The sequence below is a fragment of the Papilio machaon genome, chromosome 16 (assembly GCF_912999745.1).
Source record: "Papilio machaon chromosome 16, ilPapMach1.1, whole genome shotgun sequence".
NCBI classification, from domain to species: domain Eukaryota; kingdom Metazoa; phylum Arthropoda; class Insecta; order Lepidoptera; family Papilionidae; genus Papilio; species Papilio machaon.
The window spans coordinates 4,587,330-4,612,958 of NC_060001.1; the positions used below are offsets into that span (position 1 = coordinate 4,587,330).

A 25,629-nucleotide genomic window follows, 5' to 3' on the forward strand; every position below is an offset into this window, starting at 1 on the left:
TTTTGTACAACTTCACGTCTACCCTTCGGAGTCCCTTCGACACCTTCGAAGTAGGAAAATGTCGGAGAATCGATGAAAGACAGTGCAATAAAATTATTTTACTTGTTAATTTTTACCCGAATTTTTATAAACTTTTAAAAACCTAACATGTTTAAGAAATTCGTCCCACGTGTAAGATAACATTTATTTTTACAATTTTTAAACAATAAAACCGACAAATAAACCGTTTTCCTTACGGAGAAATATATACCTTGCGTATGCACTTCTTTCCCTATTTTCCTAGTATCTTAATTAGCCATCATATTTAAATTTACTCGCTTCTCATACATCTTTAAAAAACATTGCAAATAAATATCCATATACATTATATTTTCCTATCTATGTTTAAATTTTTTTAATTTACTAACATAGTCGTAGGATCTGTTGTTTTTATTTTTATTTTGCACTAACACTATATGGATGTAACTAGTCCGAAATAAAAGTTATTTCATTGTATTTAAAATTTAAGGTACCTATTTTTTATTATTTCTTGAATACAAGACTTTGTAAATAGTAGACGAGGAAACAACTCAAGGAAACTGAGGCATGTAATTCAATAAACTGTGTTTACAGCTCTGAGACGTAGCAAACGAAGCGACTACTAGATACGGTTTACATTCTTTATTTTTACAACAGATGTTTTTTACCTCATTCACTTAACTATTAAGTAAAAACAGTTTTAGAACCGTATAAATGTAAATAAAAATCAGTTTTTATACGTTTATCCAACACCTCATGTGTTAATGTGGCAAATAAAAGATTTTTGAGCGGAAATTCATGTAAATAATAAATCTGCAGGTCCTAGGTTCGAATCCAGCAATGTACCAATGTGTTTTTCGATTTTCGATTTACATATGTACTTATCCGACGTTCTTCTCTGTTAGTGGGACAAGGTAAACCTCTATATCTGGGATTTGTTCTTTCGATTTATCATCATAGTTACCTCTGTAACTGAGACAGCGAGTAAATTTTATATGCATAAACCTCTGTAACTGAGATAACATTTGTATGATTACCTTTAATTAAGTACATACCTACTATATTTTTTTTATTAAATCTCATTTACATACATAACACGTTATTTTAATTAATGATCGCACCTGTATAACTGAAATAACCTGTATTCTCACCTCTATTAATGGAACCCTCTGTAAATGAGACAGATATTTATTTATACCTGTATATCTGAGAAACTGGGTAAGTGGAATACCTCTATAAGTGAAACGACATTGCAGGTCCCTTGATGTCTCACTTAACCAGGTTTCACTGTATAATATTGTAGGTTCATACTTGTTGTTAAAAGCAACATATTTCTTACCTTCTCACATGTTTTATGTAATAAAAGTCGTAAAGTATAAACTCCATACTTTATTGGTACAAGTAAGTACCTAACTAAAAGGAAATGGCTTCATTTTTCATTAAATTCGACTTCCATTGTCTCTGTAGTTTTTCGCTTTCCACAGGAAATAATTCATTAGTAGCGACCGCCGGCGACTCCACTCATTATTAAGAAGACAAACTCTCTTTAATATTATTAATTTACAAAAAATTACGTATTATTTATAAATATTAAATGACATTAATATGAGTTGGTAGAGAAAGTATTTTAAGTTTAAGGACATATTGACATTATTACTGAGAATTTCCACTGCCGAAATACCTATCGAAAAACATTACCCTCTTATAAGTCATGTTCAACGAAAATCTTATCTCAATTTTTAAGCAAATTAAAATAACGGCAAGTTTTTGATGCAAACCCAAAGGTTTTTTAAAACTATTAGTTGGTAAACATATGCATATTAATATTTTAAAAGTTTTTTATTTTTTTTTAATTTCCCGTTTCGACAAGTTTAATTTCATTGTCTTGTTGTGAATTTAAAAAAAACGAATTAACCTCGATCACATCGACAGTATTGACTTCTTTCTTCTTCTTCTTTCCAATAGTTAAAATCGTACTTAGCTATAAAAAAACTACAATTTTTTTGCAAGTAACAAAAACACAACAAAGGTTCATTTCTAAATTATGGAAAATCAATTATTAATAGATTTTGTAGACAATTTGAAATTTGTAATTAAACTGTTTAAAATCGAACCAAATTTCCTTTGTGATTACAAAATGTTACTTTCAAAGGTTTCAGTAACATCGTAAATGTTCTTAACAAGTTTCAAACTTAGTTGCTTGATCTCTCAAGATTAGATTACTGACTTCATTTATACAATGTTTTCGGTTAAATCAAGTGACAACATGAAATAACATTTACTTTCTATTATTTTACTATAAATATATTACAATTAATAAATTTTACAAATATATGTAAATAAATAAAAATCGATCCAATAAAACTTCCTAATTACAAATTATTATTAAGCAATGTAAAATTTTTCTTTTTATATCTGAAGAGTTTGTAAAGAAAACGGTGTTACATATTTGTTAAGAAATAAAAAAATCATATATATGAGGAACGTTTGTAGAATTAGCAAATGTATATTGCGAGTACTGCAAACATTTGTTTTTTTTTATTTGGATGCAGGCATTGTTTGTGGTCAGTGTTTGTTGTGTAGAGCGTCAATTCGTGCCTAATAGTATCAAGGGAGGATTTGCGCTCCGCCCTACCGCAGATCGAAATTATCTGAATCTTAATGCTTTTTTTACGCTAGCAAAGACGAAAAGTCTTTGGAATCTATTTTTTTTTTGACAGTCTCGAATCTTAATCGTTAAATGTTGTCTAGTGATAGAAAAATCGAGAAGCAAAAGGTAGAGAAGAAATGATAATGTGGATGGCTCCAAAAGTTGAAGATGATTGCAGAAAGTATTGAGGGATTGCGTGAAAGATATATATCTTATATTTTTTACATAATAATTTGATAAAATACTGACCACTGAAAATATCTTTAACCAAGAGAAGAGGATGCACAGAAAGATATATTACCCTACTTATTCGTCCCTTTTGCATAGACGAAACGCTGAATTGCCTCCACTTCACCCATGTCTTCTGTGTAGTCGTGGTATTATACTGGGCGAACAGGCCAATTTGTAAAAAAGAGGTTATTACAAACTCTACAGGTGTTAAATAATATATTTAAGAAGGTAGTAAATTCAGTTGAAAGAAGCATACGGGAAAGTAGTACGTAAGAATAAATAAATGAACACCTATACGGGATCAAAAAGGGCAGGTAGGTGAAATACAAAGTACTATCGTTTGGTCACGTCACTGAAATAAATTTCAAAGGGGGAACAGTAATCTAAGAAAGTCTGTTACTTCAAACTTTCTGCGCCAATTTTGTAGTCTTATTTAATCATAAAAATTGACTTCATTTGCGCTCCGGCATTACGCTGCCAAATTGAATTGCCGTCGCCTAGCTTCTGAGAGACGATTTTATTTCCACCTTCAGTACAAGGGAATGCTTTTTTCATCTGATTGTATTATTTTTTTTCGTAATGAGGTTAGAATTAATTTTGTATCTGTGGCAATAATATCATTTTATAATAAAAGTCATTATAAGGATATACTTTTCTTATTTTATTAAGATACCTATTCTAATATTGTTCGATATCTTTCACGTTTAACAAATTTCACTCAACTTTTACTATCTACGAAAACGTATACAAAAATATGTTATATAACTATTTTTCTACATTTATTAAGGAAAAGGACGCAATCAATCTTATTAGCATAAAAATATACCACAAAAAAAAACATGTTGAATTTCTTTGACCTTGATAAATATTTTTACTTCACAATGCAATCGTACAATATTAATTTCGAAGTATACGTTTGCTTATGAACGAAGGGTTAAGATTAAATAAGAAATCATTTTAAAACAATCATACTTTAATAATGCAATTGCAATTGCAAAATAATGAAAACAACGTATGCACAGTAACCAGTGTCTACATCAATGATAAGCGATTAGATATGAAACAGATTTGAATAACTTTGATAAACATTTAAAAATGGCTAGCGTAACACAATAAAAGAATTTAATTGCAAAACTCATACGATTAACTAACCTTATTAACATTATTATTTCAGTATTTTCACGTAGAGACAACAGTATGTTTAAATAAATGTTTGACGACATTGCTACGTCACGCTTTTGACACATTTTTAGGCTCTTCGTACACTAGGCAACGTAAATCGTAGAAATTAATATTTTACGGTTGTATTGCATGAATCGCGTTACGCGAGCTTTGTGCACACAACGTTGAATAGTCAACGCAAGGCCCATTTATTCAGTACATGAATAGAGACTACATGTCAAATGTATATATTGGGTCTGCCATCTTAAAAATTGCAGCGACTTTTCTCACGACCATCTTTACAAGCAAATTGCGATCGACTGTCTTTGGCAATGATAGAAATGTCGGCGACGCGCGCTGTGTACAAACCTATATAACATTGTATGACGTAAGTGGCTTAGCGAAAAAAATCGCCGGGTTTCTAAGATTTACTTTACCTTGTATACGAAGGGCCTTACACTCTTACTCTTACTGCAAACTAAAAATTATCATATTTTTTTTAATTTACCAATTCTCAGAAATACCTGGTTGAATGAGCGATAACTAGATATCACATAAGTCTTTGATAAGTCCATTTATATTTAACTATAGATGATATATTTGACTCGTGAATATTTAATTCTAATAGTAGAAAAAAACTTTTACAAACATTTTTACTTAGAAACTTTATCTTTGCCAAAAGTTTCAATGTCGATTGTTTAGCCAAAAAATTATCTTATCAATGCAAATGATTACTTAATCGCAGATTATTTTCTAACAATTACACTAAAGGTAGTTTAAGTCGATATTTTTCCTTTATTTTTCTCGCATGAATAAAGGGTATTTCAATTCTTTCTAACACAAAATCTAGGCATACTTATGCAACGTTGTATCTTTTAACAACCGACTTAACTGCCAGTTTTTTTCAGTTTTTTTTTTGTTTTTTTTTTGTTTTCAGTTTTTTTCCAGCCATGCTTTTTTGTAAATAAAAGTATTTGACTTTAGATCAACAACTGGACTAATACATTTATTAGTAAATTGTAATAATCTTATCAGATGCTGTAGTACATTTTACTACTAGAGTTTTATCTTATCACATAGAAATAAACAATTGTAGATTAAGAAAAAAAATGCACTATAATTGTTATACTTAAAATAAATTAAAATGAAAATCTTTATATCATATTTTATTCTGTATTCCAATATTTTTTCATCAATATCAGAGAAATTTAAGATGACAATATTTACTTTGATATTTTAGGGATAAATATACACATTGTGTTAATTTAAGGTTTAACTTAAGACTAAACAACTGTTTGTTAATAACAATAAAAATATATCCTTAGTTACGAACCCCACTTGAACATTTTATAGTCGTTATACTCACTTATGACTTTCATCAAAATTTAACTCTAACATATGTTTTTTTAAATAAAAATAAAAGTTATTTCTACATTAATAGTTAATTACCAAATTAATGTCTTCAGAATTTTTCAGTAATGTTGCAACATAGAATTTCTGCAAGGTAACAGGTGATTCAATCGCTACACACGTAATGCCTTGCCTCCAATTCTGACCAATAGAATGGCGATAAATATTATCATACCATATTCTGTTCTGATAGTAATAAACTACGTCATTTATTGTAATCCACTTAAAAGTATAAAAAAACCGTAAGTACGCATTTAAATTTTATTCAATGTTAAACTAATTTAAAATTGAAGTAATGCATCAATTTTTTTTTTCAATATATATAACGGCTTGGTAACATTTTTTATTTTAAAATCATTTTTTTTATTTGGCCTTGTTTATGCGATTATAAATGCTTATATTTAGTTACTACCTCTCCATTATTATTTAAATATATTTATTGCTTGGACTAACATGCCTTGTTGAAATTCTCGTTTAAAAACTAAACTAAAATCTCTTTACAAATTTTGTATGTAACAATTTCTACCTGTAGCCATAATGGACGTAATCCTGTCCTAAGAATTTTACCAAAGCTTTGTACTGACTCTCAATCATTCTGTGACATTAAAACATAGTTTCCATGCTACAATCGTTATTACAATGATTATCGCCCAAAGCATATGTTTAGTAATCACTTTGTTACAACTCAATAAATGATATTTAAGCAATTTCTAACCTCTTTTTAATAGATGGCAAATAATAAAAAATATTCTATATTGTGTACCCGTTAACTCGCATTGTAGAGGTATTGTGGGAAAGGCGAGTGTTCCACGAACACGTAAAATAGAAATCAGCAATTTCTGCTCACATCTCTGTATTACAGGCGTAAGTTTTGTTATTACAAGCAAGAGTTACTCATGCATTCCCTTTAACGTCATGAAAAAGTATTCTTTACGTGAAATATTTTTAATCAGGGCCAAATATTGGACTATTGCATTGATATCATTTTCTTATCTAAAGAATGGTGTCGCGGTTTCGCTTATCAGTAAAACAAATATTGATAAGTTGTTCTTTTTGCAATATAAAAAGTATTTGCTTTCTCATGTTTCTACTATCACAGTTATCCTATACTGGTTTACTAATAATTAAAATATTAGTAATAATTATATTTGATACTTGATATTTACAATTAATATACAAAATATGAAATTGCTTTGGTAGAGTCAAAAAGAATATTCATTATGAAAAATAATCATTGAATAAATCAATCAATAAATAAATAAAAAAATAATCACATTTCTCTCTGGCCAGTTGCTTAAATGAAACTAGCCAGCATGCTTGTCGAAACCAAAAAGTTTGGACACCTAAGCTTTTTATTAGTAATTTTGATTCTGAATTTAGATGTCTGATTTTTCTGTTTCTGGCGGTTTGAAATTAAAATACATAAATTAATAACAATAATCCTTTACTTTATTCCAAAAAATATAAATTATTTTCTTGATTATATTCTCGTAGTCGTTGGTGTTTTCATTTACTGAAAAAAAAATTATCAATTACAATTTTATAGTAAAATATTAATATTCCTTGCATGACTGGATATATTTTAGATGAGGGCTATATTTGATGACTATGTTTTCATCCATTTCATTAACAAATTAGAATTTAAAAAAAATCCTGTAAAACATAGACACAATAATGTTCATCTGGCCAACGCGCGGTGAAGTGAGTGGCGTAGGAGTAGGTAAGTGTGGTTTTTTATTAATAAAATGTGCGGAAACTATTAATAGAAGCGTTATGTGTACGCGCACGCACACATGTACATTGCAATCTCTCTCAGTTTTTAAGGTAATTTTTCAATGTTGAATTGCATATTTTTATTTCTTAGATATAATGATATTTTTAAATTTTATACATAAATAGATTCTATCTTTTTTTTCAATTCCTTTTGACATGGAAACAATACTCATCGCTTTACCTTATTAAGTTTATAATAATCCAAATACAATTGGACTTTGTATTCCAAACTGTTATTTCTTTTATGTTATTATTATTTAAAATGTCACCGAAGTTGTTGATAGAATTTTAATTGTTATATTTAAAAAAAATCCAGTTTAAAACAATTCTTTTAACAACTGATCAACAGCAAATATCTTACAAAAAACTGTCTGTCAAATTTTTTTACCGCCATTCTTATCATTATCAGTGCGTACAAAAAGATAACAGATAACAAATCTATAATAATAATCGATATTCAATATTTTATTGAGAATCGATTTTATAATTTGTAATTGAAATAAAAAAAACTTATTTCAATTACAAATTGTAAGCTTATGAAGCGCAAATACTTGACCAATTTTTATTATGGACCTGTGCTGTTTCACTTTTTTCCATTAGATTAATAGACTATACTAAAAGTTTTAGTAAAAATTTTTACTTTTGGCATTGCAATATTATGGCAACACTATTATAGTATCTGTAACATTTTACACATCGCTAACAAACATTATCTGTATTACTCCATAAAAAACAGTTAGACACTGTTTCTATAATCGTAATTTCCGGTTATGTCTAATATCAGCGTGCAATAAAAAGGATGACATATGTTTAAGCCAAAATGTAATTGAAACAATGTCAAAGTTTTTTTTATGGTCAGGGTCTATATCTTGTAATCTTTTTAATATTAATAAACAGCAGATAGTTCAAAGTTTTATATAAAACTCAAATAAAACTATATATGTACCCGGTGTTGCAATGCCGAACTCAAAAAATCAAAAATCTCTATACATATAAAAATGCTTTTTAGATTATATAGGCCATTCACCAGGCAATCATCCTACCAATGCTTCTTAGATTCTGTCTAATTGTTGAACGACTTCTAACGTTCAGGCTACAGGGTGTCTCAACGGACATCAGATAAATTATGAATAATGTTATGTTGTAGTTATGATAAAAAAACTTTATTGAAAAATGAGATACAAATGTAACTAATTTATGAAAATATATTTGTTAATGTATTTCATCAATCATGGCTGTGGGTATCAACAACTTTTTAATATATATTAAATTATTCTTGTATGTATATTCTACTACAATAAGTAATGTACAAAAAACATGAAGTATGTATATTAAAAATGTTATGTTTTTTTATAATTTTTCGTTACATAAAACACACACACGCATAAATAGTTGAAAGTTGCTTCGAGCTACTAAATAAATAAATATTTAAGTCATTGCATAAAAATTATAAATATATTGTTTTATTGGAAATTATTTAATACGTCTTTGCTCTCTCAGCGCATTTAAACTTTTCATTAAACTTGTCAAAATTATCACAATCCTTTCAATAATCCATTGGTAAAAAAACAGATCTACTATTCGTATGCCAGTCTTTATAAAATGGCTACCAAATAACATGCCAGTTTCATATATCTGTGTTTTTTCCTTCGTAAAGGTTTACCTCAGTGTAAAGTTTTTCAATTATTAGTCGTAATACCGAAGCTTAGATAAACTTAACTTCATTTTAGTATGTTAAAGTATAAAATATATAACTTAACATGCTGCCAATAAATTTGATTACACTATGTCAATTTCACCGTAAGTTCTCACTGCCTCTTTGCAAATTAGATGTAATAAATGAAATCGATAGTGCAAAATTCGTGTAAACGAATCCTTAATATCCCTAAAATAAGCTTATCGAAACATCTAGGAAAGGCCAATAGAGCTTTTCCTAGTCGTATATTCTTAATCACAGTCGTATTTTAAAATACATAGATTCCGAAATTCACACACAAGATTATTGCTACGTTCCGGATGATCGAGGTTCACACATATAACATCTTGTTTTGCGTACTGTCCGTCTAGATATAAGCATACGAGCTCTTGTATTTCTAAGTTTCAGTTCCAAGTTCCGAACGATTTTTCTACAGTTCTGGTAATCGATTAATACACTTGGAGTTCTCTTTCTTTTCAGTTTCCTTTTGGCTTTTAATTGTCTTGCTAAAGCTTCCCGAACATCTCTCGTACGCCACAATGGCTCTAAGATTGGTGTGGGAGGTGACGTTGGCGTTACTCCATTAGTCGGTATAATCTCCATTACAAAGTTACTACAGAGATTCTGTTTAGGCGATGGAACTTTGTAAGACATAAATAGTATATCATGATAAGAGAAACACCCAGTCAGTTGGCCATACTTAGCGATGTTATCTGTATCAGAAACCATCATCAAATCAAGTAAAGAAGGTTTGGTATTGGGCGCAAAGTGAGTCGGATCCAATAAGGGAATATTCAGTCTATTGGAATCTAATATTCGGAGCAATTCTTGTGCTCGCTTGTTATTTTTTAACAAACACGTGTTGAAGTCGCCCATAATCATCACGTGTTCATACTCGGGGCGTAATCGGTTCAATAAACCTTCGAACGATGGAAAATACTTGATGGTCAAAGACGGCGAATAGTACACGCCTAGTAAGACTTTGGTGCCGCCTGGAAAGATTTCAATGAAGAGATGTTCCGCGGATTTAGAATAGACCCCGGGCGAGCGAGTGACGTAGTTAAAAGGTATGTCATGACGAAGATAAATAGCAACTCCTCCACTGGGTTTACCTTCTCTATCATTGCGTATAAGTTTGAAACCTGGTAGACCGTAATGAATTGACGCCATGTCAGGTTTTAAAAACGTTTCGGAAACTAATATAGCATCAATGCTATGTGCATTTGTGAATGTTCGGAGTAAGTCAAGGTAATGACCGGGAATGCTCTGAGCATTGAGGTGTACGACGTTAAGATTGGTAGAGTATTTAAGGAAAATCTGATGCAGTTTATAATCTAACGTCTTTGAATCATCGCTACTGGAACTGATATCAGATACATCTCTATCATGACTTTCTTCCTTTCTTCTTCTAGACATGGATCTTGTCTCCATTGTGTTTATTTTGTTTTGAGAAGTTTCTTCAAGAAATTAACTTATATATCAACTAATAATGTTATCTTAAAAATTACTTAATTTGATAATTAAGATGATAGAAATTTCAGAAACTAAGTCTTATAAATGACAATTGAATTATATTTACAACTTATTGGGGAATAGATGAATCTTTGGCATTAATTTTATAATAACTTAAATATTATAATAATTGAAAAATATGTATATACAGTTAGAATGATACAATAAGAGGAGTATACAATAAAGTTATTTTGTCTTAAAATAAGTCTCAAATATTACTTATACAATCTGCTGTCTTCACGTCCGTTTTGTTATGTTCAGTTCACTTTATTCGTTAGTGAGGATGTATTTATTGCTGAAAGAAAAGTTGAAGTTATAATTATTTTTTTAACAAAAATATAACAATGTGCCCTAGTCTGCCTTAAAACAATGGTAGAGCAGTTTTGACTTTATGCTTAAGGGTTGTGAAATGTAATTTGTTTAATATATTTAAAGATGTGTTTAGCCATCCACTGGGCAGACATCATGATTTCAGATAAGCACGTGCATACTTAAGTTTTTAATTCTCAATAACCCAACCGTGTTCATTGTTCATGAATTAAAAAGTTTTCATTCTTTTATTTCTGTGCTTTATAATATTGTAAAATGATATAACTAATTCGATTAAATATATAAATAAAATTTTAATATATAATTTTATTCTTGGTGACGTAAAATAAAGTTAAAAGTGAGACGGAAATGCAACGTAATAGAGATGCAAGAACATTTCTGTTATCGATACTGTATTTGTATTTAAAAATACTTTTCTTGAATGAAATACATAAAAAATGTACAAATTTACTATAAAAATCATTTATTAGTTTACCTTTAAAGTAGTTTTATGTATTTGCTATGAAATATCAACTTGGTTTCGCCATTTTATTTGATGGCGACAGCTTGTAAAAATCACTTCAACTTTCTCCACATTGAGTGTCGCCTTGTAAATTATAAAGTCTTGGTTTTATATTCAACACTTTTCAATTAGTTTTTATTAGATAAATTTTTTGTATGTAACAAAACTCATTTCATAACTTGAATTTCGTAAATATATAACTTGTAGCGGCTTTAACGTTTAAAATGAGTCTGTCAATGTTTTGTTCTCTTCAGGTTGAATTAACTTATCATTTATCAATAGTAACAAAGAGATATCAAGTAAATATATATCAATATTTTATCGATGGACATAAAATCTATTCTAAAATAATCGATTATAAAAAAAATGAAAGTTGCTTAAAAAATTGTATGTAATCATCTTGATTACTTACGAATAGCCCAACTAATTTTAATGAATTAAAAATATCAATGTAAATTAAACCTCTTACCGTAGAACTTTTTTTTCTGTGACTGAATAGTGACTGTTTGCTTTGAAGAGGTATTTACAGCTTCACCGGATTTGAGGTGGACGGGCGCAGATGGCGATTAGTCTAAACCTTGTTTGAGAGTAACTAGGATCGAGGGTTCAGGAGCCTCGGCTCGGGCACCGTAGTACTACTGTCACACTTGTATTAAAACATTTTGTCATTGCATTTTTTCCTTCCTTGAGTTTTACTGTTGGTGTTGAAAGTGTAAAAAAGAGTATTACACATTTAAATTATCAATTCACGCCACAACACCGTAATAATATGCTAAGACAAACAGCAAAAAAATTAATTAATTATTAAACTTATAACATTCCCTGCTAAAAACCTAAGTAGTGTCCCGAAGAGTAACTCTTTCCATGGAATTCTTATTGAGTTGTTCTAGCATCTGTGCTCAACTTAACCCTGTGAACGCTTCGCCGTTGCGTACATGGTCACGTTTTTGGTCTTTTTATACCCAACATCCATTCGTCCCAAGAATTTTACTTAAGTTTCCTAATTCACAGCAGGCAGAAGGTGACATGGACAAAAAGAGCAGTTGCGACCCTCAGGAATGAGGAAATTATGGAAAGAGGGAGGGAGAGAGAGAGAGAGAGAGAGAGAGAGAGAGAGATAGAGAGAGAAGGATTGAATAACAAATAATACTTATGATAAATATAACTTTAATTTGAAATAATTTCAAAACAATCTTTAGTATTAAGAAATAATTTTTAGTTAAAAAATATCACATTTTAGAATTTCGTAATTAAGACAAGGAAACTTACATTTAATAAGTGTTTTTGATAAATAATAGAAAATAATGGAATGGAGTATAAAAAAAATTAAATATAAATGCAGGTATTTATAAATTATAATAATTTTATTTAATACCATTTAATGAATCGTCTTTTTTTAATAATGGCACTAAAGTTCAGCTAATCATCCGCTAAGTTAATCAATAGTGATGAAAAGAATATAAATTTTAACTAGTCCAAATATGGTAAAATAAATAATAAATAGTGCAGTATGACATAATAATATTAGTATGTAAAGTACTACATAAAATTAACCTTTTCAGTTTGATATGTAAGTAATAAGTAATACAAAGAATTAGAAAATAAACAATATTTTCAAACTAAACTAACTTTATCATAACCTGCTAATTACAATCTAAAAAAATTAACTTATTTTAAGTAAATAATTATAAACATAATGCTTGTTTATCTCTAAAGTGGATTACATTTACCGTGGGTTTCTGAGACCAAAATATCTATATAAAACATCGTTATTCCTGTTTCTTTGACAAAATAGAGATAACAATATGTTTTAAACGGAGATTTTAGACCCACGGTTAGTGGTACTAATAAAATCTAGAATAAGCATTTAATACAATAAATAATATTTATCCATTAAAATTGTAAAATTTATCTAAAATATTAATTCTTTGGTCATTTTTTTTTTCTCATTCTTCTACCATGAAGGACTTTTATTTCAATGTCTTTAAAAATAAAAAACATATAAATTGAAAAACAATTATTAAAAAAATAATTCGTGAATTCAACATTCCAACATTTTTCTTTCGCATTTCTACTATCTACATTCATTTTATTTTATATACCAACTTTTAAAAGCTTATATATTAAACTAAGGCGGAAAATTAATTGAGAAAATAACAATTCTAAAAAACTTTGGTTTAACTAAAATTATTGAAGTGTATATAAATTTTTGCTAATCTATTTTACTGATTGTTTTTTTATTATTCTAATTTTATTTATTGCATGCGAAAACATTTAAAATAACAATTTGATTTAACATATACAGTGTACTAAAGTACAAGGTTAAAGGTTTCCTTAAATAAATTTTAAATATTTTTCAACAATTTTAACAACGTTATATAATTCAAATAATTACATTGGATTAAAATATATTCGAGATTGAAAGTGTATAAATAACATTAATTATTTCCCTAAGATAAATGATAGTAAAAATATTACTATAAGTACAAAAAGTATAAAAAGTATAACATTATAATTTTTTTCTTACGAATTTACGTCTTTTAGATAAAATATTCAATTGGAATATAACATAAATTAATAAAAAGATAAAACATATGTTAAAAGTTATTTTTTCGGGGATTTTTGGATTTTGCTATTTTCACGTTGAAATTCCTTCTCAAGTTTTTCAATACTTTTTCGGCCGTTTCTATACTTCATTAAATCATTATCAACTCGTTCACTATTCTTGTAGATACTCAATGCTCTCCATTGTTCTGCCAGAGCTGCGTCGGCGTCAATTTTTTGCCAAATAGGTTCTTCATTCAGTTTCGGTCTTCTCCGCCAAGGTTTTATTTTATTTGAAACGTAGATCATGTCATGATATGAGAAACAACTGCCTAACTGACCGTGCTTTGCGACATTGTCTTTTTCCGAGACAATGATCAGATCCAAGGCAGAGGCTGATCCACCGGGAGCAAAATGAGTCGGCCCCAGAGGTGGCAGGTATAAACCGTGGTCTTCAACAATAGACAACAATCTAGCTACACGTCTATTCGCTTTCAAGATATCAGTGTTGAAATCTCCAAGTATATTCACGTGTTTATAGTCAGGGCGGTATTTTTTAAGTAAGTCTTCTAAAGTTGTAAAATAATTAATTGTGGAATTTGGACTGTAGAACACACCCAAAAGTATTTTAGTTTTATTGTGGTAGACTTCAATAAGAATGTATTCAGCGGAACTCGTGTAATAACTCAAAGATTTAGCCACATGTCTATATTTGAGCTCTTTGCGCAAATAAATTGCAACTCCTCCGCAACCTTTGCCCACTCTATCGTTGCGGATCAGGTTATAACCTGGTATATCACCAGCCTTTGAATTCATTGACTGCTTCAGGAATGTCTCCGAAACCAATACGGCATCAACATTATGAAGATTGACGAACGTTGCTAACAAAGAGAGATAATGTTTAGGTATACTCTGAGCATTGATATGAACGACGTTGAAGTTTTTGGAACAACTCGAAAATATATCTCGAAGCTCCTTATGAAAAGTAATTATCTCGTTATTATTTTGATCAGCTAAAGCTTTTGATCCAGTAGAGTGTTTGCCCTTTTTGTCAGGGTCGGCTCTTTTGGCGTCTTCCATTTTTTATTGATGATTTATCTATTCTCGTCTTTGTTCCTTGTCTTTTTTTGGTCAAAAGCAAGATCGTAAACTGTCGTCGTTATACAACTGTAAAACAAGAATAAATAAAATTAAAGTTATCAATATTTTTTTATATTAAATAGGAATGTGATGAAACTAATTAAAAGGCAAAAAATGTATACGATACATTTTATGATTAAAAATAGAAAAATGTATATTAAAAAAGAAGAATATTGAAGAATCAATAAAAATATTGATATTGGAATAGTGTTCCAAATAAACTAAGATGGTCATCAATGATATTTGATAAAAAATAAATTATGAATCATCTGGTTATCAGATGGGTGAATGTCAACCTCATACCCTGTTCTGTACTACTTTCTGTTTAACAAATCTCTTAATACAACAAGTATTAATACAAATATCAGAGTGGTTCAAATCCGCAGAAAGATTGTAAAAATTTCACAATAATTACATCATAATAGATCACATATGTTTGCAGTTTAATAAAACATTGTTTCATGAAAAATGTGGACAAGCTTGAAATATAACTTATTTTCCAAATAATAAAATAAATAGCATATACAAATTACGAAATTATCAATAATTATGATAGAAAATGTTTATGAACGAGAACGAAGTTTTGCCGCTATCTTGTAACAGGAGCACGCTTTTTTGTTACATCAACAAATAGTTTTTTTTTATATATTTTAAAACAATCCCATACATAAAGTACTTGAAAACATTTATCCTGTTCAGTTATTTTAATATGGACGTTTGAATTTATAAAATATTAACCTAACCTAAAATAATTTATCATAAAAATTCTATTTAATTACTAAACAAATAAATATAAGGGAGATAATATATTTTTTGTATTCATGCAGTAATATACTATATTTAGAATAGTTACTTTAATATTACCTTCAAAAGTTTGTTGAAGGATTTGTTTTTCACTTGGGACTTCCCACTAATGTCTCCCGCCTACAAACTTTTATGCGACATTGTGGCTTATCAATGTAGTTGACTGTTTCCCGCTAATTGAAGTTGCACAGATAATAATCACTTATTAGTTGATAATAAACATTATTTCATGAAATCGACTTATTTTCTTTATATAAAGTAAAATTATTATTTAGTTTATGCACACGTCTGCACACCAACTGGACACAACCGATGTGTTGTTTGGCTGACTCATGTACTGAGTCGTGCGCTGACCTTACCAACTGGTAGAGTTGCAATGTACGTTTATAGAATACTAGCTGTAGCCCGCAATATCGTTCGCGCGGCTTTAAATACTTAGTAAGTAGTAGTCTATGAGTTCTTCTACACTATGTCTACATCTATGCCAAATTTAATAACAATCCGTTGAGCCGTTCCGGAGATAGCTTCAATAAAATATCCATCCATCCATCTAAATATTCGCATATGTATTAATAAGATAAGATTTATGTTCATCTATCTATATATATAAAAGAAAGTCGTGTTAGTTACACTATTTATAACTCAAGAACGGCTGAATCGATTTGACTGAAAATTGGTGGGCAGGTAGCTTAGAACCAGGAAACGGACATAGGATAATTTTTACCCCGTTTTCATTTTTTTATTCCGCGCGGACGGAGTCGCGGGTAAAAGCTAGTTTAAATTAAATTGTTTCATATTTTATACATACTAGCTTAAATGTGTACATAGTTATATAACTTATACTTAAATTATAGAGGTATATAAAATGTGTGAATAATTTCAGACATTTCATGAAATTAAATTATCGTTTATTCCACGGTAAGTTATTAAACGAAAATCACTTCAAATATTATTAATTTTTTTTTTTGTTAATAAGTGACTCTACATTTAAAAAAACACTTCTAATTCAAATATTAAACGTTGTTTTGTTTTCATAGTTATTTTTATTACAAAGAACTCTTGAAAAATTAGTGTGAAAATGAAAAATTAGTACCGAAGTGCAGTAATTCAAATAAAGTTTTTTCCTTTGTCTTTGTTGAAATAAAAATTAAAAATAAAGGCCGGAAACGCATCTGCGGTTCCTCTGGTATTGCAGATGTTCAAGGGCGTTGATGAACACCATGATGTTCCCGCTACTCGTTTGCCTCCTTATCTTATAAAAAAATATATATTATCTTCTCTTACATAAAGTTCTAGTGCTTACTTAGAAAGGAGAATTAATTTAAACGTGGAGGCGACGTATTCTGTTCTATTTTTTTATCCATTAAAGATTTGCAATGCTTTTGCTACGCATTTGAGGAGTGCAGAAATGTCTATGGGTAGCAGTTACTTTTGAAGCGCTTGCTGCATTTGCCATTTATAAAAACACTAATAGATTTTTTCGCTGCAAGCAGTATTACTCAATTTTATGTATATCTTATCATAAAAATTAAAAAATCGATCACCCTGAGATCAACTGAGTAAGCTTATTGATCAATGCCAACAGCTTTTTTTCAACCTCAGCTCATGTAGTAGTTATTCGAAACCTTAAAAATTTTGTAATTCATATCATAAAATAATTACCTTAGAAGAAATGTAACTTTACACCTAAAAATATTTTAAAAAATGAGTTCGGAGAGTGGAAGAAAAATTAAAACAAATATAATTTAAATAAATATTTAATTCAATACTAAACATTCTGTATTTGTAAATAATTATCAACTTAGTTATGATTATTTGGTTTATATTAAAATATCGCATAATGATCAATTATAACATATAGTAATTATCCTATTATATTATGTTAAATTTTAATATATTCCTCCCAAGTAGGTCCTCCCGTTTAAAACAAAACTTTAAGGTTTATAAAACCTTGTGCGCCGACCCCTCTCTAGTGGGATAAGTCCTGGGAGGTGAATAATTATCCTATTATAAAAAATAAGCTCTAGATGTGAAATTACGATAACCGGACCAATACAACTAACTTACAAATCACAGTTAAAAATGGCTAGAAACATGAATTAAAACCAGCTTTTTCTCAAAGTTTTAAAATTTTTATATCTGTACTTTGTACGGAAGATGTTTAAACAGTAAGAATATTATTTCTATCAATAAAATAGTATACCTATTAGAGCACTGTTTCGACTCGCATTACAATAATTCCAAAAAAAATCAACATTTTAGCTTAATAATAGTTTTCAAAAAATTGGAAATCGCTGGATATCCACATCTCTATAACAATTCACTAAACTTCAATTAATACACTATTTAATAATTTTATAAAAAAAAATCAGTACAGTAAATATCAAATAATCTCAAATTGTAATAAACAGTTTGTGTAGTTTTTAACGAAACATAATTAGTAAAAAAATGTTATTAATAAATAATTTATCAAAAAGTACATTTTCACTTAAATAACTCTTTTTTACGATTTTATAATTTCTTATTTAAAATAACAAATGTGTTTGTCATGGACAACGAAATAGTAAAATTATAATATAAATAAATAATAAAAAAAAAACAAAACTTCGAATAGAACGTAGTATAAAAATAGAATAAGTGTAATTAATTAGACTAATAATAATGATACATGTTTCTTTAAATCTGTCATCATCATCAACTCACTATATGTCCCCATCGAGAGGCTTGGAGCCTACCCTAAGTTAGGGCCGAAAAATAAATGCAATTAATTAATAAAAATTAAAATCTACACAATTGATACAATTAGTGTCTGTATGAAAAGAGGTATAAAAAGAAATCATATTTCGTGGACATGATGTTTTTTTTTCTTTTCAATTTTCATCTGTCTGTCGGTTCGCCCGACCCAACTTTAAAACGACTCTTACATGTACTTGGACTTAGTTGATTTAAGAGTTTGCGGGAGTAACTTAGGCTACTTTTTTTTTGTTTTTTTTTTACTTAGACTATTTTTTAAATTAAATCGGCGCTGACGATGTCCACAGTTAATAATACTTCAATAAATACATCACAAACAGACTAGACAAAGCCTTATTGGCCTTTTTGATTCTTACGATTTTCACGTTTGTACTCCATTTCAAGTTGTTTGATCTTTTCGCGGCTTATTTGATAAGCTTTTAAATCATTTTCACCTCTATCACTATCCTTGTAAATTTTCATTGCTTTCAATTGTTCTGCGAGAGCTCTACGGACTTTGGGTTTCTGCCAAAGAGGTTCTTCTTTACTTCCACTCGGCACAGTCTCGATGGGGATCCTTTCCCTCCAAGAATTCAATATGTTTGAAACGTAAATTATATCATGATATGAGAAGTAACTTCCCAGCTGACCGTACTTCGCCACATTAGCGAAATCAGTGACAATGATCAAATCCAAGATGGAAGCTGATGATCCAGGAGCAAAATGTGTTGGGCCGAGAGGCAGAAGGTGCAAGTTCTGACCATCAATGATAGAGAGCAATTTCTTCAGGCGTCTATTCCTTTTCAATAAATCCGTGTTAAAATCTCCAAGAATATCTACATTTTCATATTTATGACGATATTTCTTGAGTAAGTCTTCGAATGATGGGAAATAGTCAATTTTTAAAGATGGGCTGTAAAACACACCCAAGAGTATTTTAGTTTCTTCATGACGGACTTCAATGAACAGGTATTCGGCAGACATGGTGTAATCATTTGGAGATTTGTCGATAGTTTCATAGTGCAGCTCTTTCCGCAAATAAATTGCAACTCCTCCACAACCTTTGCCCGTTCTGTCGTTCCGGATCAGATTATAACCAGGCATATCTCCCACCCTTGGATCCATAGTGTCCTTTAGGAACGTCTCCGAAACCAATACGGCATCGACGTTGTGAAGATTGACGAATGTTGCTAACAATGAGAGATAATGTGCAGATATACTTTGTGCATTGATATGAACTACGTTAAAGTTATTAGAACAATTGGAAAATATCTCTCGAAGTTCATCTTCCAATGTAATTATCTCGTTATCATTTTGTTCAGCTGAAGTTTCTAGTTCATTTTCTTTGTCATCGCGAGTAGCATCGCTTGGGTTTATTTCATTGTTGATTTGGTCTGCAGTAGTTGATTCGTCGAGATCCTCAAATCCAGCGTCGACGTCAACGTTCGTGTTCAACTCCATTTTTAGTTGATATCAAAATGTTGTAAGGTAAAGCTTTCAAATTCACCGTAGTTTTGAAATCTGAAAAAAAGTTAAAGATATTTGAATGACAATTGATATTGATATATTCAAGGATAAATGCTTGAGGCCCTTTGTACACAAGGCAACATAAGTCGTCGAAAATAATCGCGTTGCGCGTTCTATGTATATCGAATGTATGTTGAATCGTCGACGCGAGTCGTCTACTCGGACACACAGTCATAGCGACTATATATCAACTGTATAGAAATGCTTCGTCATCTTGAAAATTATAGCGACTTTTCTCAGGACTGTCTAAACAAACAGGTCGCGAGCAACTGTCTTTGGCGATGACAGATAGCGCGCTGTGTACGAACTTGTTTAATTACATTACGTAAGTCACTTAACAATTAAAATTACTTGGTTTAGAAAATTAACGTTACTTTGTATTAGAAGGGCCTAAGTATATAGCAGACAGAAGACTTGAAATGTTTTAGCAAATACGACTATATGAAATTTAGTATAATATAATTATTTTTAAGTAATGTAAGTATTTTTGTGGTTGTTAAAAAAATATATATTAAACATATCATATGTTTAACATCTTTGTAGCAGCTTCATAATAGTTTCACATTTCAATGCCAAGTTCTATCTACAACGTGAATTGTTAATAATAATAATAATAATAAAACTAACAGTAGATTATATACATATATACGAAAATTGTACCTAAAGATATAGTAAATTAAAATCAATATGGCTCAAATATTGTAATATCAGTGCTTCAGTTCAATAGGGGACTATTTATCGCAACTCAAACATTTAGTGGCTTATCGCAAGATAGTTTGTCGAGCTTGTGTCCATTTAATAAAATGTTGTGTAAAAGTGAATACCATTTTCGTTTTAATAAATTATACAAAAGTTTTCCTAAGTAATACAATATATTCTAGCGATTTTTCTAAGTGTTTGAGGTGACGTCATGTTTTTAGAAAACTCTGAATTTGGAATTTGTGTAGAGCACGGTTATGTAATTTATAAATGATTGTGATGATTAAAAAAATATAATTAAATAATGGCAATGGCCGGGAAAATCAAGAAAAATATTATCAGAAGAATAATTATTGAAGAGCTAAGAATCGACATATTAAAGACTTCAACGCTATCGTTTTGAATACAATGAAAGTATCTGAGTACGTAAGAGAAATTTTTCTCTATCTTATTTCTAAGACACGTGTTCAGATTTTACATTATTGAAGAATTGATGAAATCGTAAGATGAAATAAAGAAATGTACAGCATATCTTATCACATAAACATTATTATAATCTTATATTTTCATATAATTTATACAGTTTTTACTTTTATAGGATTTAAAGGTAAGATTCATTTATCCTAGTAAATACAATAAGTTTTCCATAAGTTAATAAATATAAAATGAAAAACATTTTCATTTGTTTAAATTATAAAATATTTAACAAAAAAAAATATCAAACCAATTTATTACCTATTATTTGCAAAAATAGTGGGCACGCTCTACCTTACGGTGTCACTTTCTTACTGAAACTTGTGGACGCCATTAATAAAATAACTTACGACTCGATTTAGTGTTTTTAAACGACTCTTTATTTATTAACTTTGATTGTATTGAAAATTAATATTTAAAAAATTATATTATTAAATTATTTATTATTTAATTTCATGAAGGTTTAAATGTGATCAAAATACTGAAGAAAGTAATTTGATCTTGTATTTCCTCTGCCAAACAAAGCACGTGTACAAAACATTGTTATTTATATTATTGTTTTCAAGTTAATTTGAAATAGATATGTTATTTCGTTTTTCGACAGTCCATATTTCTAAGAAAACATAAAAGTATCGTTTATTAACGCTTATCTGATGTTATGGGTCTCCTTTGTTTCTTCAGTCTACCATTAAGGTTAGAATTAAAGTTGCCAGTACCAATTATGTATGTATATGTATTCCGGTATTTACATTAAAATCTAATAATACCTTATTCGTCTAAATAATGTTAAATTAAAATTGTTAGACGCCAGCAACAACATTTGTTATTGGAATAGTCCGGTTCGTCCAGTGAAATACCACGACCACACAGAACACAGGCGTCAAGTAGAAGTTATTCCGCGTTTCATCTCATTAGTGTGCGTGCCGGAGGCCTAATTTTAGTCCCCTTTACCTTCTAACCCTTACAAGAAAAAGATGGGGAAGGGAAGCGAATATAATGGAGGAGGGGACGCATTGTAAAGGGTAATTAATATACTTTATGTGCGACTCTTCCCCTATTGATTAAAGGTAGAGAAAGCATCTACAATTGCGGATGACTATCAGGCAGCGGTCGCTTGGCTATTTCGGCGATTTTAGGTGGTCGCATACTCATTTGCCACTTTGGCTGGCTTAAACATAACTGTGTACTTTTCATGTTATTTTTACAGATAATGCAACACGTAGCAGAAAAAAAAATAACTTTCTTATATTAAACCGAATTTGGAAAAAGAAAATTACAACAAATTTTACTAATTCTATTCGCATGTGGCAAAGAGAACGTTAAGTATGAATGTGGAGGGGTACACCGGTAGAGGTAGGCCTAGGAAGAGATGGATGGGTTGACAATGGAGATGACGGCAGACAGATTGATTTGGAGGAAAGAAACCTAATGCACCGACCCTACGTAAGTGGGACAAGCTGAAGTAGATGATGACAGCTATAGGTAAATATATAGTTAAGTACTAATTTTCTTTTTCCTATTATTAGAGAAATTTAAATTGATTTATTTAGGTTAGCATGCTAATTGGTTATTACTTACTGTTTTTAGCAGTTTATAACGCTTTTTATGTGGCTTTCTAATCTGTAAAAATACGCCAAAGAGGTATTTATAGTATGAAGAGGAAAGAATTGTACTTTTGGATGTAATGATTAAACTCAAAAACTATTTGACCGATTTTAAAACTTCTTCAATTAGAAACCCACATTACCTGAGTAACTTAGGCTATATATTTATTACTAGATATTTTTTTTAATTCTGCGCTTACAAAATCGCGGTTAAAAGCAAATTTATTACATCTAATGATTCATTAAATATAAGCATTATCTTAATCCTATTATTTTATTTTTTACGTTTCTTAAACAATCGCTTAGTGTAGGTTTCTCATACTAAATTGACACTAAGAGACTACTTAAATTTACTAATTTGGAAACATAGATGGCGCTGTTACGAAAAATGTATATGTGGCATCGCACATATATAATACTATACTATACTAGGCTATATATTATTTAATTTACTAGACTATACATATATATAGTACTATTTTGTAACCAGTCTGTTTTAGTTAATTTCTTTAGAGAACCAGTACAACCGTTACTCAGATTTGTCGTTGTTATTTTAGCACTGTTTACAAACCTTTAATCGATTTGTTTTTGCATTTCAGTGTTACGCGATTTCGGAGTAGAACAGCCTTGATATAATTAAATTGAAGACACGCCAAGCTCATTTGCCACCATCTGGTATAAAAAATATGATGGTTAATCGCTTTATTAAATCGCTTGCAATGTCGTCATTGTCCTCCAGTGACTCGGCGACACAGACCAACAGCTCGTTGACTATACAGTTTCATTGGGCACCATGTTCTTTGATTTATTCTTAAGTTTGTGTAATAAATTATATAATGAAATTTGGATTGGATTTATTCAGTATTGAAGCTATAACTTACCACAACTGATGAACAATAAGCCATACTTAATTACCGTTATTTTTACTGTGATAAATTACTTAGTACTTAAATTAAAAAGTACTTGATTAAAAAACTAAATCTTTTCATTTGTTTCATTTCAACTCTTATTTGAAAATTCTTACTATATTCTTCTATATTATAGCTTTTTAATTAATTAATTAGCCTTTATTTTCATGACAGTTTGATACATTAATTGTTTAAATTAAAGTTAACAAATATAGTTATTTAAAAGAAACAGTCATGACCCCTGCTGGGTATAAGCCACCTCCATTTTTCTCCAAAATCCAGGAAGTGTTTTAATTCCTTTTGTGCTTTTATCTGTTCCGTGTCTGTCATTTCATAAGATATTATTATGTGCAATAACTATTTCGCTTGTACTTCGTCCTCGTAGAATTTAAAAAATATACGTTACCGTGGGTTTCTTAGACCAAAATCCCCGTTTAAACATATTGTTATCTCTGTTTTGTAAAAGATAATGACAGGGATAACGATATGTTTCATACAGAGATTTTGGTCTCAAAAACCAACGGTTACATTATGAGTTATAATATCTGATCAAATTAATATAATACCGCCTAAAACCCGCCTCGGAACAACATCTGTCGTTCAACCTTTTACATTGTAAAGCTTTTTAAAAATACGACAAAAACATCAAAAATATTCAAAGCCATATTCAAAAATGTACATTAACTTGTGGTTTAATAAAAATATTTTTATTTTGTTTTTAATAAAAAGACAAATTTATTGATAACAATAGGTTATTTATTTTAAATGTTTGATTTTATTTTCAAACACGGTACAAAATATAAAAAATCAATAAATTATACAAATAGTTTATTTTGAAAAAATACAATGAATTAATATTTTTGTAGCAAAAATTAACATTAATAATCGAATCATCAGCTCACTACACGTCCCAACTACACCACTACACCATAGTCAACCACGCTGGCCCAGTGTGGGTTAATATCTCAAATACATATTATTATTAAAAGTACAACCTATTTATTATTTCAGCGACAGTACTAAAAAGAGCTTTAATTAAAAATACACAAAATTAGCTTTAATGAACCACTATATCTTCGACGATAAATCTTATACTTACGTAGCTAAAATTTCTCATAAAACATTCAACAGCTGCTGCATAATTCCCTGAAAATTAAACATTTGAGAACACGTACCTTTAATCTATATTATGTTAACAAGTTGTCCGTCCCAGCTATCGCTGAATAAAGACCTAAGAGAGCTCCAAGTCCAGGACTGGGTCGAGACAGCACAGGATCGAGAAAGTGGAGATTTCTTTGGCAAAAGCCAAAGCCCAATTGGGGTCGCTGCGTTACACTGATTAGTTATTTTTTTATGATGACTGCTTTTTGTAGACTTCCAGGTTATGAAAAATAAAAAATAAATCATTAATTAATAAACTTAGAACATCCAGAGAACCATAAAGTAAAACAGTGATATTGTATGAAAGAACAAAAAACTAACCTACAAAAAAAATGAAGTATTTACTACCGAAAATTTATTAAAATAAACCTTTCAGATGTTAAATTATTTGTGTAAGTTTTAAGACAATCGTTTAATAAAGTTTTATTAACTTTATTGATTAACTCAAAACGAGAAAAGTTTTCCCGCCACTTTAGGGAACAGTAATTCCATTATTCAATTGATACTATATAACTATGTCTTTAACTAGTTTCATATTAAAATTATTTAATTAATAACAAAACTTTTTTGATTGCAACATATTGACTCCATTTTGTTCTTTTGTATAACTATTAAGTTAGATAAATAACCTAAAAATGTCGTACGATACTATCGTCGACTATTTCGACTTTCGTTTATGAACGATCGTTCTTTTTTTTTCATTTTACTTACGTATTCTAACTAATTTATTATACCTTATGTAAATCCTTACT

General features: G+C 29.6%; 2 protein-coding genes across 2 annotated transcripts in view; both read right to left on the minus strand.

Annotated features, from left to right (window-relative positions):
* The window catches only part of LOC106716508 (Down syndrome cell adhesion molecule-like protein Dscam2), a 127,864-nt gene extending 117,494 nt beyond the window's left edge, over positions 1-10,370 (minus strand). Inside the window, exon 1 of the mRNA XM_045681642.1 lies at positions 9,323-10,370. Within this exon, the coding sequence (XP_045537598.1) occupies positions 9,323-10,370 (1,048 nt within the window). The remainder of the gene's footprint in view (positions 1-9,322) is intronic.
* Positions 10,371-13,887: 3,517 nt separating this feature from the next.
* LOC106721380 lies at positions 13,888-16,020 on the minus strand. Its single transcript, XM_014516302.2, has 2 exons — positions 15,832-16,020; positions 13,888-14,994 (listed from the first exon to the last, which is right to left on the minus strand). Exon 2 carries the CDS (start codon positions 14,905-14,907, stop codon positions 13,888-13,890), a length of 1,020 nt encoding a protein of 339 aa, XP_014371788.2. The 5' UTR covers positions 14,908-14,994; positions 15,832-16,020.
* Between the last annotated feature and the right edge of the window lie 9,609 nt (positions 16,021-25,629).

Coding starts and splice junctions, on each gene's coding strand:
- LOC106721380 (XM_014516302.2), bottom strand. CDS start 14,907: ATGGAAGACGCCAAAAGAGCCGACCCTGACAAAAAGGGCAAACACTCT.